Source organism: Elgaria multicarinata, chromosome 7 (assembly GCF_023053635.1).
Source record: "Elgaria multicarinata webbii isolate HBS135686 ecotype San Diego chromosome 7, rElgMul1.1.pri, whole genome shotgun sequence".
NCBI classification, from domain to species: Eukaryota; Metazoa; Chordata; class Lepidosauria; order Squamata; family Anguidae; genus Elgaria; species Elgaria multicarinata.
The window spans coordinates 41120091-41137634 of record NC_086177.1 but is presented as its reverse complement, the minus strand read 5'-3'; the positions used below and the strand labels follow the sequence as shown (position 1 = coordinate 41137634).

At 39.1% G+C, this 17544-nt stretch overlaps 1 protein-coding gene across 1 annotated transcript in view; it reads left to right on the top strand.

The window, feature by feature from the left end:
- Positions 1-17544, top strand: part of CTDP1 (CTD phosphatase subunit 1) — a 69272-nt gene that overhangs the window by 29915 nt on the left and 21813 nt on the right. Inside the window, exons 9-11 of the mRNA XM_063130468.1 lie at positions 625-766; positions 2819-3049; positions 9546-9702. Of these exons, the coding sequence (XP_062986538.1) occupies positions 625-766; positions 2819-3049; positions 9546-9702 (530 nt within the window). The remainder of the gene's footprint in view (positions 1-624; positions 767-2818; positions 3050-9545; positions 9703-17544) is intronic.

Genomic DNA, 17544 nt, shown 5'->3' with positions numbered 1-17544 from the left:
CACCTGAAGCTTTAAGCAATGGAATAAGCCTTCAGGACATATTTCTGTGCATTAATATTTTAAGAGAAGTCCAATTTTCAATGACTGGAGAGATCTTGAAGTACGTTAGAGGCCCATTTTGGGGACATTCCTCCTTTATCCTAAGTTGTATTACTTACCTGAAATGGTATCTGGAATTGTGAACAATTGGCTAAATTCATTAAAAAAACAATAATGCTATATGGCTCTGTTGCACTAATCATTGATTATTCTGGGTGACGCTGATGGGGGTTGCAATCCAGACATCTGGAGGGCGCTAGGTTGGATAAGGCTGCACTAAAAAATTGTGTTACCTTTGCAATTGGATCTTGATTAGTAAAAGATTTAATGTTGTTAAGGCTCCAAATCTATAGTCATTACTACATTAAAGACTAATTCCTTTTACAAGGAATTTTAAAACAACAGGAAGCAGTCCTGAGAAAATTAGGAACATCCAAGTTGAATTGAAATCCATGTTGTTTTAAATGTATTTTTAAGCTATGCTGATATCAAGGGAACTTAGGTGTCCCCTATAAACCTCACCCATAGACTGGCTTATTGCAAAGTGTTTCCATCGTGAGCACTAATGTTTGGTTGTTTAAATAGGCACAGAAAAAGTCCGGCAAGCTCAGAACTGTAAAAATCTCCATATTGTAAATCCAGATTGGTTGTGGAGCTGCTTGGAACGTTGGGACAAAGTAGAGGAGCAGCTGTTTCCTTTGAAGGATGATTACCTTAAAACACAAAGGTAAAAAAATGCTTTAACTGAATCCAAACCCAAATTTGCATTGGGCTGGCTTCTTCATTGTTGACCTTGATCAGATAATTAGATCTGCATATAAAACGTAATGTCCTGGCTTTTAAAAGGAATACTAAAGAAAAAAATTACAAAGCACAGCACATGGAAGTATATGAATTAAAGGAATAGAAGATGTGTGTTTTCTCTCCCACTCTACCAGTGGGTTTGAAATTTGAAAAATGCACCATTTAGTAGTAGTAGTAGTATTTTATTTACATTTATATCCCACCTTTTTTCCTCTTTCCAGGAACTTATAGTCATCCATCATCCTCTTAATTTTATGCTCTCAACAACCCTGTGAGGTAGATTAGGGAAAGAGTCAGTGACTGGCCCAGTCATCCAGCGTGCTTCATGGCCAAGTGAGGACTAGAACCTGGATCGACTGAGTCCCAATCCAACACACTAACCACTAACTGAAATTCTTTAGTTGTAAAATAATCCTGTTGGAAACTTCCTTCAGGATTTGACTTGACAATGCAGTAGACATTATTCCTCCCCTCCCTACCTGCTGAGATTTAGAGATCTCTGGTAGTTGGAGCCTCTCCCATCCCCCAGCTATCCCCTTGGAAATAGCTGTTGCTCTTCTGCTAACAGTAGGAAAGCCCCGATCTTGGAACTGAGATTGGGGAGGGTAGTTGGGAGGGGATTTAACCTCCCCCATCCCTGCTGATCTTGTAAATCTCTGTTTTCTGTCACTAGTAGTTGTGGTAGCAGGGGGTCAGGGCACCCATGGGGGCTGCACCCCAGGCTTTGAGGAGCTAAAGATTATGCACCCCTTTTTTAAATGAACTAAGCAGGTCTGACAACTGTTGGAGCCCAACCCAACAACTTGAATGGAGAGGACTTTAAAGGCACAGCACTCTAGAACGGAGTTGTGCACTGTGGGTTGGAGACAGAGTGCAGGAAAGACCATTAAGAGTGGTGAGCTGATGAATTAGAATTTTTCACTCTTCGTCTAAGAAGTTTGAACCACTAGTCGTTGCCTAACAAACCATCCAGCTCAAAATTAATCTCAAGCAGGTTTGAAGCATTTCTGGGGTGGGACCGTCTGTCTTCAAGTCACAATTGGAAGGATCCAAGGCACATATATATTAGCAAGTTGAAAAACTGTAATATTTATTGATCTGAAGTTTTGGGCCACAGGCATAGAAGGATCGGGCCCATTGATTAAAGATATCATATGTTGCTTGACATGAATCAACAGATTTCTGTTTTAATGGATGGGTGGGGCTTTTTTAGCTTTATTAAATAATATTTTACAAGGGCAAAGCAAGGATTCTTCAAACCAGTTCCATAATTTCAATACAATACATGTTTTCTGAAGTTTGAAACATTACTTTGGTCTTATTTAATGTAAATGACAAGTTTTGTTTGGTGCAGTCTACTATAAAATCTGATAAACAAGATTGAATTGTTGTGGAATTTGCTATTCTGAGGCTAAACTACAGATGTGGAAATATTTGGAAATAATGAAAGCAATTACATGCAGATTTTATCCATCAGCAGAAGGAAAGTACAGTTCAGTCTAATAGTTAATCATATGGCAGCTACTGGTAAGAATGTTATAGGGGTGTATATATTAGTAAAAGATAATAGTAGTTAAAAATGATTAATAAAAGTTATAAAAACTAGTGAATAGCATATCAACTTCCTTTGGGTAGTAACTACTAAAACTAGAGTGTCCTTGTTCTCTTTTGCACATTTTTTGACTTTCCCTTTTTTAATACCTTGTGTATGTGATTCATTGTCAAATTAACCATGCATTATGAAATTGTCCCCGTTGCAAATTTGATTAAGGAATTTGACCCTTTAAAAATTGACTTAGAGGTGGAATACTTGTTGAGTTTTGTGCCACAAAATCAACCATACAATTTTACGTTGCTTCTGAATCTGTTTTTCTACATATTTATTCTTTACTAGATTTCAGATCAACTTATTTTATAAGCTCAAGACCACTATGTGGATTACTAACTTATATCTTTTAAATATTTCATCTAACAGAGAGAACAGTCCTGCCATGTTCCCAGATATACACAGTGCTTTCCAGACTGCTCTTTTCCATCCAACTCCTATTCATCCAAAGTGTCAGCCTGGTCCTGAAGTTCGGCTTTATGATTCCAACACTGGAAAACTAATTAGGAAAGGATCTCAGAATTCCAGCCAGCCGCTCTATATTCAGCCACCAGCTCCTCCCCTTACTCTACCAGTCCATGGGGAGCATTCTTTATTCAGGTACGTAAACAGATAGCACTCAAATGACTTTCAAATAATCCAAAATGTATTTTCCTCTTATTGCCAAATTATATTTATAGGTGCTTTACTTGAAAAACTGAATGCTACTTTTAATTTGTAATATTTATTAAAGTTTTCATAGTAACTTATGTACAAAAAAATTAAACTGTGGGTGTATCCAATTTGATACTACCACTAATGTAAATTATGTTGCGGTAGTGTAAGTGACTTCTAGCGCAACATCAGTAGTGTTTGCTGGTGTGACCGATTTCCCCAGAAAACCTGCCATGCTAGCAAATGCCATTGGCGTTGCACTGGAGTTCACTTAAACTAGTACGACATAATTTACGTTAGTGGTAATATTTAATTGGACAGTGCCCTCAGTTTTTCTACTTGTATTTCTCTTCCAGACCAAACAATTTTAAATATGAATGTCAGGTTTAAATAATAAGCATGAAATGCTATGGACATGTTTGGCTTCCAGATACAATTCACAAGCAAAGTTCATTTTGAATATCTGTTTCTATTTGTTACTTGTAACCATGCAATTTTCTATTTTCAGGATTACAGGATTACATTTTAATGTGGATTTTAAGTGCATACTATTAACTAGGTTTTCTTTTTGCCCAATCATTGATCAATTAAAGACTTGTCCGTACGTATTTTCATTTAAAGCATACAATCACAGTTTAAAGCAACCATCATTTAAAGCTACTCCAGAGGACATAGTGCTTAGCTGCCCAGAAGGGAAATCATAGAACTGGTAGAGAGAGACAGATAAGAATATGCCTTTGAGATCTCCTACCTACAGACATTTTTTTCCTATGGGAGAATTATATCCAACCCTTGCACTACTAGATAACACTACTCAATTGGAGTTCTATTTATTTTGTATCAAATTAATCTCCAGGAAAGGGCTATCGCATTTCCTCTTTTCCCCCCTTTTTCTTTTTTCTTCTTTCTAAGAGAACTGTAAGTTCTGGTTAATGCCAGAGACAGATTCTGATAATTGCTGATTTAAAAAAATATGTACATCTTTTCATAGTGAGAGTCACCTTTGTTTCTCTATCTCAGCATGTCTCTGTTTTATTCAGTATCCTTTTGCATAAGGTTCGGGTCTTAACCTAATTTGTTTTTCAGGGGAATTCTTCATCACTGGCATAAACGGCAGACAGAGGTCAGCGCTATGACCTTTTAAAACATCTTTTTCGCCCTTACATCATACCTGAGAAGGAATTATATAAAATTCAAAATTTTATAGGTAGATTGGTAGAGACATTGTTCCCCCAACCCCACCCCGCTTTTACTACTGTTTTGATTATTGAACTTTCATACATCTTGAACATGACTCTTAGAAGACTCTTATTTTTGTAAGCTATCTTGGGAGGGCTTCTGCCCCAAAAGGCAGCATAGAAATAATTTAAATAAATAAACATTTTTGGTAGTATATTTTACTTGGACTTAACTCATGCTCCAAGTTCCCGATAGGTTCGGATATGCCATACATAGGGATTTATTTATTTATTTGGTGCAAGCAGAAAGGAAGGAGAACTTCAGAATATTAGAGTCCATTTGGCTCTCTAGCAATAATATAATATTTTTTCCATTTACAGCTTGGAATTGGGGATTTATAAGCAGTATAAATGACAAATGGAAAGAGTATGATGGCTTACTCCTGCCTGCCTAATATAAATGCTGCTTTTCCTACAGCAGGGGTGGGTAACTTTGAGACTGGCTTAATGTTTTTCTTGAACTACTCACATTTTTTTAACACAATTAACTGATGCCTTTTTGCACTACAAGACTAGAATACAATGAATGATTATATCCCCACAAAGAACTGCTTTGTGGGAATATAGCTTTTGTTTCCTGATTTTCAAACAGTCAAGAACCAGTGTAGTTAAAAAGTGCTTGTGCCCAGCTGCGCAGTATTCTACACACCACAGTACTTCAAAATATCTATGGTTAAGAAGGGCTCCATGTAAGAGGTATCTGAACTTCTACAAAACACAAGGGGGAAAAAACCTGTATCAGAGGTCTCAAGCCCTTTTGAACTATTTCTCTCCCAGGTCCAGAGAGATCTCTTGGGGATGCATTCTTTTGCTTCAGCCCTGCAACATGTATGGCAAGGCAGTATGAATTAACACTCCAGATAGGGTTCAACAACTGCCGTTAGCCAAGGGACTGCTATGGTGCTAGAAGAAGAAAGTAACCAAGCTTTCTCTTCCACCAGCCACTAGGAATGGACTGCATGCTGCCAGAGCTCAGGATTCTGCCCAATGTATAACATTCACCATTTTCCCTAAAAGCCCTGTACTGCTGCAGGTCTGTCCTTCGGTACCAGCAGCACCTGACTATCTAGAGTTCTGGTCAAGGAAGCTCGTAGTCTTGGCTTCATATTTGACTCATCACTCTCCTTTATTCCTCATATTGAGGCAGTAGCTAAATCCTGCCGTTTTTTCCTGTATAATATTGCCAGGATTCGATCATTTCTGTCTATCTCTTCTGCCAAGACGCTTGTTCATGCACTGGTTATTTCTCGGTTGGACTACTGCAACCTTCTTCTCTCTGGCCTTCCTTCTTCTCACATCAGTCCGTTGGTTTCTGTCCACCACTCTGCCGCTAAGATCATCTTCCTGGCTCGCCGCTCTGATCATGTTACTCCACTTCTGAAATCTCTTCATTGGCTTCCAATTCACTTCAGAATCCAATATAAACTTTTCCTGTCGACCTTCAAAGCTTTTCACGGTCTAGCTCCTTCCTATCTCTCCTCTCTCATCTCACACTATTGCCCCGCTCGTGCTCTTCGCTCCTCTGATGCCATGTTTCTCGCCTGCCCAAGAGTCTCTACTTCCCTTGCTCGGCTTCGTCCATTTTCCTCTGCTGCCCCTTACGCCTGGAACGCTCTTCCAGAACATCTGAGATCCACAAGTTCAATCGCAGCTTTTAAAGCTCAGCTAAAAACTTTTCTTTTTCCTAAAGCTTTTAAAACTTGATGTTGTTTGGACTTTACACTGTTAGTTTTACCCTACCCTGTGCCTGTTTACCCTACCCAGTGCCTGTTTACATTCTCTTCCCCTCCTTATTGCTTTACTATGATTTTATTAGATTGTAAGCCTATGCGGCAGGGTCTTGCGATTTACTGTTTTACTCTGTACAGCACCATGTACATTGATGGTGCTATATAAATAAATAATAATAATAATTGTTGCTGTATAGGCAAAATCAGAAGGCGAGAGAAAAGGGTCCAGCTCAAGCAACTACCATGAGGAATACTGTCAAAACAAGGCAGATCATCATCAGTTTAAGTTATAGTTCTCCCCAGAGCACATCTTTTAGATGCTATGTTTTATCCACTCTTCAGATGATTCATCCGTGTTGTAAACTGCCTTCTGTTGAAACCTTCCTCCACCCAATTTAATGCTCTAGTTGCATTTCAAAAATACCACGTTGAAAAAAGTGAACAAAAGGTTGTAGAAAATTTAACTATGATCAAGAAGATTGTTCATTAGGCTGTTAACCTACTGTTGATTTTTAAAAAAAAATGTTGCAGTTTTATTACCACTATTGTATAATCCCTTGGGTGCTGTATGAAAAAAGTGGGAAATAAATAAATATACCCCGTGCACAGCCAGCATTTCTTTTTGACATTTCCTCTACAGCAGCTTTCATTGCCAATGAGACAAGCAACTGTTTAAACTCAAGAGCTCCGGCTATTGGGCGGAATAGAAATGTAATAAATAAATAAGAAGAGCTTAGAGTATTATTTATTTATTTATTTATTTAAAATATTTGTATCCCGCCCTATATCACTAGGATCTCAGGGTGGCGTACAAATAAAACCATACAATATAAAACAATAAATATACACAGCTAAAAACAAATTAAACCATTAATCAAGTTAAAACCAGTATATAATTTAAAAGCAGTAAAAACAATTAAAACAGTGTGTGAGCTTGGTGAATTTAACCATCAAAGACTTTGTTAAAAAGCCATATTTATACTTGGCGCCAGAATAAAGTCAGCGTTGGCACAAGTCGGGCCTCCAAGGGGAGGGCATTCTACAGTCGGGGTGCCACCACAGAGAAAGCCCTCTCCCATATCCCACCATAGTGTATGCGTTGGTGGGATGCAAAGGAGGGCTCCTCCAACAGATCTCAAGTCTTGGGCAGGCATATATAGGGAGAGGCGCTCCCTCAGGTATCGAGGTCCCAAGCCATTTAGGGCTTTAAATGTCATTACCAACACCTTGAATTCCGACCGGAAGCATATAGGCAGCCAGTGCAATTCCTTTAAGACTGGTGTTATGTGGTCTCTGTAAGATGTGCCTGCCAGCAGTTTAGCTGCTGCATTTTGCACTAGCTGCAACTTCCAAGTCGTCTTCAAGGGCAGCCCCATGTAGAATGCAATGCAGTAGTCTAATCAAGAAGTTACCAGTGCATGCACTACTGTGGCTAGGTTGTCCCTGTCCAGGAAAGGCTGTAGCTGGCGGATCAGCCGAAGATGGCCCCAAGTACTACAGGCCACATTGTCTACCTGGGTCTCCAGTGGCAAGGATGGATCTCGGAGTACTCCCAAGCTACGCACCTTCTCCTTCAGAGGGAGTGCAACCCTCTCCAGAACAGGTCGCTTATCCAATTCCCAGAATTGGGAACCACCAGTCCACAGAGCTTCAGTTTTATCAGTGTTCAGCTTCAGTTTTATCAGTGTTCAGCTTCAGTTTGTTGGCCCTCATCCAGCCCATCTCCAGGCACTGGTCCGGCACATTCACCGCCCCAGCTGGCTCAGACGACAAGGAGAAGTAAGCATACTGAGTAATGGAGAGAAAAAACTTAAAGGGAGGTTTAGGCTATGCATGCAATTTCTTGTACATAGTTTCTTTGGGTTATAACCATTATGAGCAATATATCAATCTGTATGTGGTACTCTATAAAACAATAGTTTCCAGAGTTAACACCAATCCTTCAAGGATGATCCTTTTGCATTTGTTCCTGCTATGCACTCGCTTCACATAATCTCCACATAATACATCCAGGGTTGTACATATAGTCCTCCTGTGCTAATTAGACTGTTTACAAAGAGCCAAACAAATGTTCAATATTGTTGGCTTTATCAGTGTCCAGTCAACTGAAATTGACAGATGTGTGTATTCTGAAGAAAACGACCTGCATGCCGGCACATAAGAATCTTTTGGATGAGAGTAACATTTGCAGTACTGGATGAATGCAGTCAGAATGCTTGCTCATTTGGGCACTACATGAATGTTACAGAGTTCAGCAGTGAAAATATTTTTTGTTGTGAGACCTGCCCTCAGCCCTCTTGGTGCATGCTCAAAGGGGCATGGTCCCTTCCTTCTCACTCAGTTCCAGCTTGATTGCTGCAGCAGTTGCACCTTCAGAACTTCTCTCTTTAGTAAATCCCTCTGTGAAAAGGGTCCAGACCCGAGACCCACCTCGGACTCCAACCTGCAACATGGGACCCACTATTTTATTTATTAATTTATTTATTACATTTCTATACCGCCCAATAGCCGGAGCTCTCTGGGCGGTACACAAAAATTAAAAACATTCAAAGTATAAAACAACAGTATAAAACCATAATATAAAATACAATATAAAAGCTCAACCAGATAAAACAGCAGCAATGCAAAATTACAAATTTAAAACACCAAGTTAAAATGTATTTATAGACTGTTAAAATGCTGGGAGAATAAAAAGGTCTTCACCTGGCGTCTAAAAGCATATCATGTAGGTGCCAAGCGAACCTCCTTAGGTTCTATCACAATTTTCTCAATGCAAGACATGGTGGCAACAACTTTGCCACGACCCATCAGGACTGCTCTTGTGACCAACTTTTGGGTTGCGACTTACCAGTTGAAGACCACTGGTCTATTACGCTAGCATAACAGAACTAGTGGAGGTGCAAAAGCAATATAGGATACTGCCCTTTAATAACTTAAAAATGTAGTGTTGTACTGCTACAGAAAAATTGGACCCTTTTTCGTGGCAAAACATAAGTTTTTTCTTGTGTCTCTTTGTTCGTACACGCTTTACATTTGGGTAGCGTTGTCTGATGGGGTGCAAGACAATCATATGTCCAAGTGAGTTTATAGGGGCACAAAACACATATCTACTTGTACGCATGCACACACACAAGCTAGAATCTTCTATAAAGACTCTTGTTTGGATCTTCTAGTTTTTAATCTGTTTTCACATCAAAGTGGACAGTTCCCAGGCTTTTACTGTAGCTTTTGTTCTTGGTAGCACAAACAGTGCCAAAGGGATTTGGGGGTCATTGATGAGACTTGCTTTTCTAATTGACAAAGCTATGAATTCTGAATTATTGTAAAAGGGACAGAGGACAATTGAAATTGAGCACCAGAATTAATGACAAGTTTTCCTATTGTATGAGTTTTGAAATCCTCACACTGAATGCAAAATTCTGTTAAGTTCTAGTAATCACATTTTTGTAATTCAGAGTTTTTGAAATGTTTCAGAGTTGTTCAACCTCATCAGCTTTTTGATGAAGAGGAGATGCCAGCAAGTGAGACTGAAGAACCTGGGCCATCCAAAAGGAAACGCCAGCCAAGTATGTCGGAGACAATGCCACTATACACCATGTGTAAAGAAGATTTAGAAAGTATGGATAAAGAGGTAAGCTAAATTATTATTTTTTTAGGATTCAAACTGTTAAACTGAGTAATGAATTCACATGCCACATTTTAGTGTGATAAAGGTAGCTTAAGCACTAACCTCTAAGTTTTGGGAAGTGGTCAGAGGAGGAATGACGGTTAAGCTCAGAGATAAGCTTTTTTTAGCTTCCAGTGATAAAGTAGATTGTCATCGTGCTTCAGCTGGGAACTCAGTTGTATTAGCTGTGCAATTTCTTTGTCTGCTTCTTAGCAGATCATGTAACTTTAAACAGGTGGCATCTCTTGGATTTTTTCATTCCAGTGCAGGGAGAGGGTGTTAACTAGCTCTCCAACATTTTGTAAATTACCTATATATAATAATTATTAAAATGATTTGAGAAAGCAATGCATAATTTACCACAGATTATTTGCAGTGCTGGTAGACCTGGCAAGGAGCTAGACATTCTTCATTTCCTTTTCTGGTAGACTTTATGTAACAGCGTATCTGCCAGCCGTGACTACATAATTTAATTTGTGTTTAAAACATTGTTCTTCTAGTAGTGGTAGTCAGTATGCTGCAACTTAAGTATTTTTAGATGGGTGATGTTGCTAGTTTTTGGGTGTTTAGTGGCCCAAACCTGTATTTACAAATACTTTTGTCTTTATTTTTAATGTTACATTTTAGATTTGAGCCTTTAATTAAGGTAGAATAAAGAAGTAGAGAGATTGGTTCAGTAATCTAAATGTTCATGAACCACATTATTCCTGAGTTTCAGCAATTGAAAGCTGGTCCTTCTATACGCCTGAGTACTTTTCTATGTTTTCATATGCTTAGATTCTCTAGCATATTATCTATTGCACAGCAGGTGTTCTCTGTTGCCAATCCTTATTTTATTTAGCTGTCTCCTAGCATTTTATCCTAGTGAACCTTTTTTCTCTATGTAATTTACATTGGTTTGGAAGCCACCAGTTCATGTTCACAGAATAAGTTTTTCATGCCTCTCCCTTCCCACTGCAGCCTCATGAAAGTTTGTACCTTAGGGTTAGGAGACCCTTGGAAATGGTGATATGTTTCCAAAGGCTTCAAATGAAAGGAGGGAGCTTGTGGAAATTTTACCATCCCTTGCATGAATGGAAAAGCAACTTAGGATCCAAGCCACTATTGACCCCATATTTTATCATTCAGTTTTAGTCAGACTAGTAAGACAAATAATTTGTCACCATTTGTTTCTGTTTGTACTTCAATATGTGTGTTTTAAGGCATTGCTTCATTTAATTATATGGTGGGTGTATTTAAATGTCCATTGGTTTTACACATCCATGTGGGTGTGTTTAAATGTCCATTGGTTTTACACATCCATGTGGGTGTGTTTAAATGTCCATTGGTTTTAAGGAGTATTGCATGAATGAACAAGACGTCAGTGTTCTTGTTTAGTGACAATTGCAATCCAAACATTTAGGGGCTAGTGCAGGCACAATGTTAAACAGAGTAAAGGGAGTGACTGCCTGGGGATGCCCAGAAGCTTGCTTTTAGAGCCCTGTTTTAAAGCCAATGTTATGCATGTTTGCTAAGAGAAAATCCCACTGAGGCCAATGGGACTATTCCGAGATAAATGTGTGCAGTCTGGTTCCTGTGTGTTCATGCTTCTCTCAGGTTAACCTGGCTTGATCAGGGTAAAGTGAAACATGGTTAAAATGAAAGGCTGCATATTCCTTCTTTAAGGAGCACATTCTTGCCCTTGTAAGCTTTCTTTCTAATTACTTTTCTAATAGAAGTGGGAGCAAAGCAATTTCAGATCATTTGGCTCCAAAGTAACTGTCTATGAAAATAGGTAAAAATGAGCATTGTATTGTGATGAAAAGTATATGGAACTAGATCAAGGAAGGAATATAGCACCCATTAAAATTCTCTTTGACAAGACAGAACTCTGCAAAATGAACAAGAATTCAAACTAAAGTGTTGCTGTAGCATTTATTCTCTTTGCCAGTATTGTGACTAGGGTTTAATCATAACTAAATAAAAGTAAGTTTTCCATAATGTTTAGGTCCACTTACCATATTACTTTCAGCAAACATTGGTACACATGCATACAAACATGGTGATGTTTGCTTGTCACTTTAAGCCATGAGTTATGGATTAATAAACTGGAATGTGAACGAGCAGCATGCTAGTACAGATAAATCAGCAAAAGGAGATCTTTGCATAATATTCAAACCTGGGATTATGGTTTAATGCTCCCAAGCCAGAATTTTCACCCAACGTTCATCCAGTGTTTGTTCTTTTTACGGTTCATTCTGTTTGGGCATAAAAACCCATAATCCCAGGTTGGGGTGTCATGCAAAGCTCTCCCTTTTCTGGTTTGTTTACCTGCTCACACAAAGGGAGGGGCAAAGTGGAAGTGAATGGGCTGTGTGTACCAGAATGCTGCTTGCTCACATTCTGATTTATTGAGCTGTAATTCAAGGCTTAAAGTGACATGCAAAGGCAGCTAGTGAAGAAAAAAGAAGGTAAGATACTATCCCATTTCTGAGCAAAGATTCTGCTTTCAGACTTTCTTCCAGAGGTTTGATCACAACACATTGTCTCAGAAAACATTGCTTAAATTAACTATCACATTATTTTCACACATTTGAAGATGTTGGCGTGCACAGAAATGGTATGGCAAGTGGCTCTTAGAGGTGTTGAGTACTCGTACGTTTAAAGACATGGTAACATGTTTTTATAAGCCCATTTTGCATATAGGTTCTAATTCTGCTAAAATATGGATGATAGTTGCCAGATATTCCTCTCATTTCCCCTTATACATTACAATCAAAACATTTGTCAAAATGATTCTTACATTACCACATACTGCTTTTTATCTCTTTCTGAGTCTGTAGAAGAATGCAAGTGTTTGTGCCTCATACTTCAGAACTTATCACAGAACCCCATGGTTTAAGCACAATTAAAAATGAAAGTCAGGGACTCTCTTGAATCTCAACAGACAGAATAGAGCCACAGTGCCCTTTGGAGGATGACTTTCAGGTCCTTTCTGCTGTATGACTGGACATGAGCTAGGAATAAAACTTCTGTATTTCACCGATACAGGAGAACTGTTTTTTTTTTCTTGTTTGTTACTTTAGCTAACATTGATTTGTTTCAGGGGGAGGATGTTTGTGAAAACTGCATGTTCCAGAGAAAAATATTTCATTGACTTCCAGCTACTCAGCTTTTATTTCTCTGCATGGATTGCAGAAATGCTGTCCTGTACAGGCAATTACGAAGAATACTTGCAGTTTGCGTAGACTTATTTTTTAATAAATAGGTTGAGTCTGGAACCCCCACTGCTATTGAGAAACTGCTAACAACTGGTAGTCTGAAAATGAATAGCCTCCCAAGCAACTACACTTAATTGTAACGGTGGAATAAAAAATTCCCCACAAATGGACATCTATGCAACCATTCCAGTAGTCAAAAGCACTGCTTCAGCAATTCCTTTCTTAACAGCCCAGATGTGCTGGGTGCTTCAGCCCTATGTTGGTCTCCTGCTGGTGCATCAGTTGGAGGCAGAATGGGTTTGTGAGCCACAAGGCTGCTGTCTCAGAATGAGTACAAGGACATCCTGAGGTTAAAGCTATCTGCTCTTACTTATGACATAGCTCATGTTCTTATGGGTGCCCTGAAGGAGTATAGAGGCTGCTATAATACAGACATTTTCCAAGATGAAATGAAACTGGAATAGTTGTAGTAAAGGAAAAGGAAAATTATTTATATTCTATAGGAACCATGGATTAGAACACTCTGTAAGTCAACCCAGACTGTACCCAGCAAAGGCTGAGGTTGTCAATGTGCTCTTATTCCTTTTAGTCAAGATCCTTTCCCTAGCGGCAGCCCCATTTGGACACTCTGGATCATCCCAGAGTGACACAGAATAATGGGCTCAAGTTACAGGAAGCCAGATTCTGGCTGGACATCAGGAAAAACTTCCTGACTGTTAGAGTAGTACGACAATAGAACCAGTTACCTAGGGAGATTGTGGGCTCTCCCACACTAGAGGCATTCAAGAGGCAGCTGGACAACCATCTGTCAGGTATGCTTTAAGTTGGATTACTGCATTGAGCAGGGGGTTGGACTAGATGATAGGTCCCTTCCAACTCTACTATTCTATGACTTTGGAGTGGCTGTACTGGCAAGGGGAAAGGGGAAGTGAAAAAAGAAAGAGCTTGCAATCAGAGCAGAGATGGGGACTTGGCAGCAGATAAGACGGGTTATGCTGCCAAGTCCCCTCAGAGGCTAGGTGGAGCTGGCTGGAAGACTGGGGAAGGGAGACAGAAACAACCAATGCACTGTCGGCGTGCTCGATCATCTGTTGGGCATGCAAACCACACACTGTGGGTTGTTCACAAAACAGCCTACAGTGCATCTCGATGGATTGGTGTGTCGTGTGACCGCACCTCTGTGTCTCAGCTGCTCTAAAACATAGATTTAATGGATAGATTCTGCCCAACGTCTGGTTCCTTTAGATTAGGGCTGTGGGAGCTGCCCATAGAAAATAATAGAAATCCAGGATTTTAAAGGAGCTGTGATGGGCAGGAGTGTGTACCCCGTATCTCTCAAATAATGTAGCAAAGACAGCTGTTTCTGTCTTTGACAGTCAGTATGGATCTAGAGATTTCATCTCCAGGAAATGGGGTGAACTATTCAGAATTTATCTCAGAGTTGCTCCATATTTTTCCACAGTGACTTTTACCCGCAAGTTCTGTTGTGGTAAACAAAAACTATGAGCACAATAGCAAATAATACCACTGTGATGTTTCACTGTTTTTATTCCATATATCTGTATTGTAAATGCTGTTTGGACTTCATATGGTGAAGATGGTAAGTGGTTAATTATGTTGGGAGGGGGAATAAGTGCATGGAATGTTGGAATGAATGCTGATTGGCTGTTGGATTCAAGTGTGTGAAAGAGAATGACGGTTGACAGCAGTTAGGAAGTTGAAGTGAGTTAAGAGTTGGGAGTGAGAGAGAGTTGGGGTTTGTCTGCTGAAGGGAATAGATAGTGTAGGGTACTTCATTTTTGCCAGGGATGGGGGGTGACCATAGACCTGCTTTTGGGATAAGACTGAGCCAAAGTAGGAATTGAGCACTTCTCTTTGCCATCTGTTATCAATTTGCTATCCACATTGAGTAGTTGAACCACCATTTCTTTCCTCTGTCATTTACTATGCACATACCTGAAGAAAGCTTTTTTGTTGCTTTTTGCATCCCTCACTAGCCTCAGCTCATTCTCAGCTTTAGCCTTCCTGATGTCATTCCAGCACTTCTGTGCTACCTGCCTGTACTCTTCTTTTGTAGCCTGGCATTCCTTCCACTTCCTATATGTATCCTTTTTTGTTTTCAGGTCATCTCTAAGCTTTTTGTGGAACCACGTTGGTTTCTGCTGTTGTCTTCTATCTTTTTATTTATTTATTTATTTATTTATTTATTTTTATTTATTTATTACATTTTTATACCGCCCAATAGCCGAAGCTCTCTGGGCGGTTCACAAAAATTAAAACCACAGTAAAACACCCAACAGTTTAAAACACAATTACGAAATACAGTATAAAAAGCGCAACCAGGATAAAACCACACAGCAAAATTGATATAAGATTAAAATACAGAGTTAAAACAGTAAAATTTGAATTTAAGTTAAAATTAAGTGTTAAAATACTGAGTGAATAAAAAGGTCTTCAGCTGGCGACGAAAGCAAGCGGACCTCTCTGGGGAGCTCGTTCCACAACTGGGGTGCCACAGCGGAGAAAGCCCTCCTCCTAGTAGCCATCTTTTTTCCTTGTTGGAATTGTTTGCAATAGTTCCTTTAAAAAAAAAAAAAACTCCCACCCATCTTGGACTCCTTTTTTCATTAGGGTCACTTGTCATGGGACCTTACTTATCATAGTTCTGAGTTTATTAAAATCAGCTTTCCTAAAATCCAGAGTACGTGTATGGCTAAACTCAGCTTTTGCTTCCTTTAAAATTAAGAACTCAAGTATGATGTGGTCGCTCTCCCCGAGAGTTCCCGTAACTGCCACTTTATCCACTAAGTCATCCCTATTAGTCAAGGATAGTCGATCCTCTAGTTCCTTCCTCCACTTTCTGTAGGAAAAAGTTATCAGCCACACATGTCAGGAATTTCTTGGAGGGGACACTTTTGGCAGAAATTGTCTCCCAACAGATATCAGGCTAATTGAAGTTCCCCATTACTACTACATCGCACTTTCTTAAAACACTGGCAATTTTGTTTCTCAAAAGTTTCATCCTCGTCTTCTCCTTGATTGGTTAGTTGGTAGTAGATTCGGACTACCATGTTCCTTTTATTCCTTGACCCATTTATTTGAAACCAGATGCTCTTGATGGGGTTACCAGGCTCATCCTCTTGTATTTCTGTGCAGAGATAAGTATTTTTTAACATATTTATTTATTTATTACGTTTATATCCCGCCCTATATCATTTATTTTATTTTATTTATTTATTTATTTATTTATTTATTAAACTTATATACCGCTCCCATAGCCAGGGCTCTCTGGGCGGTTTACAGAAATTCTAAAATTGAGGTAAAAACAAGTATACAAAATTTAAAACTCTAAAACACAGAACATACACACATAAAGCATTAAAAACCAATAAAAAACTAAACATGTGGGTAATTAGGATCATTAAGATCTCAGAGCAGTGTGCAGATAAAAGCATATAGTATAAAACAATAAATATGCACAGTTAAAAACAAAATATACCATGAACAAGTTAAAACAATATGTAATTTAAAAGCAATTAAAACAGTTAAAATAATGTGCCAGTGAGTTTAACCATCAAAGGCAACTCCACCTCCCTTTCTATTTCTTCTGTTTTTTTGAACAAGTTATACCCTTTAGTTGCTGTATTCCAGTCATGGGAGTCATCCCACCAAGTTTCAGTTATACCTATCAAGTTGTACCAAGTTTCAGTTTTACCTGTCAAGTTAGTTATATCTATTTTGGGAGTATCTGCCTGGTCTGGGGGTAATTGCAGATCACCAGGACTGGATTCTGTACAGGGTTGTATTGAGGACGTAGGTTTGGGTAGTAAAAAGGGGCTGGATTCCGTACACGGCCCTTTAAACTGCATGCATCACTAAAAAAACGGGGCAGATTACGTGAAATGGCGGCCACCATGGCTGTATTAGAACTGGAGGTATGAGGGGCAGAGAGTCCTAGGCTGGTTAGGGTGCTACCTCTATGCTTTTGCCCCCTTAACCACAGCTGCATCACATATGACACCTTAAGCCAAAGTTAGTGCCGCTAACCCTGCTGCAGAACAGGGTTAGTGAAGTTGGCCACAATGTGGTTAGCAGGTGTACCTGGTTAAGGAAAACACATTGCACATGACACCTTAAACCCTGCTGATTAAACAAAACTGATTCAGTTATGTGCACATTAACATTAAATCTTTCTTTTTTTAAGAAATACTTTTTGGAGGATTATTCAGTAAAGTCAAGGAGTATGAATATTTACAGCTTCAAGCAGCATTAATTATCTTCTACCACACATTCTCTGTCAGTTACATATTGGTGCAGTAACCTTTTCCCCCTATCATAGTATGGAAAAGAAAATAATAAGGAAACATTGTGAAAATATTTATGGAATCAAATGAAGCCATAGTGTGGGTGACAAGAAACAACACAAAGTCCTAGTTTGCTCATATTAACAACTCATTAGTTTAAAAAATGATGTGTTGTCGGGGATGTGCAGAGACACTGCCTTGCAGTGCCCCTGCTTCTTTCACTTTAGTGCACAACCCACAATCGACTCCTGCATAGATTCTGCAGCTTGTGTGAACCTTGACCGCTGGCTTGCTTGGGGCTA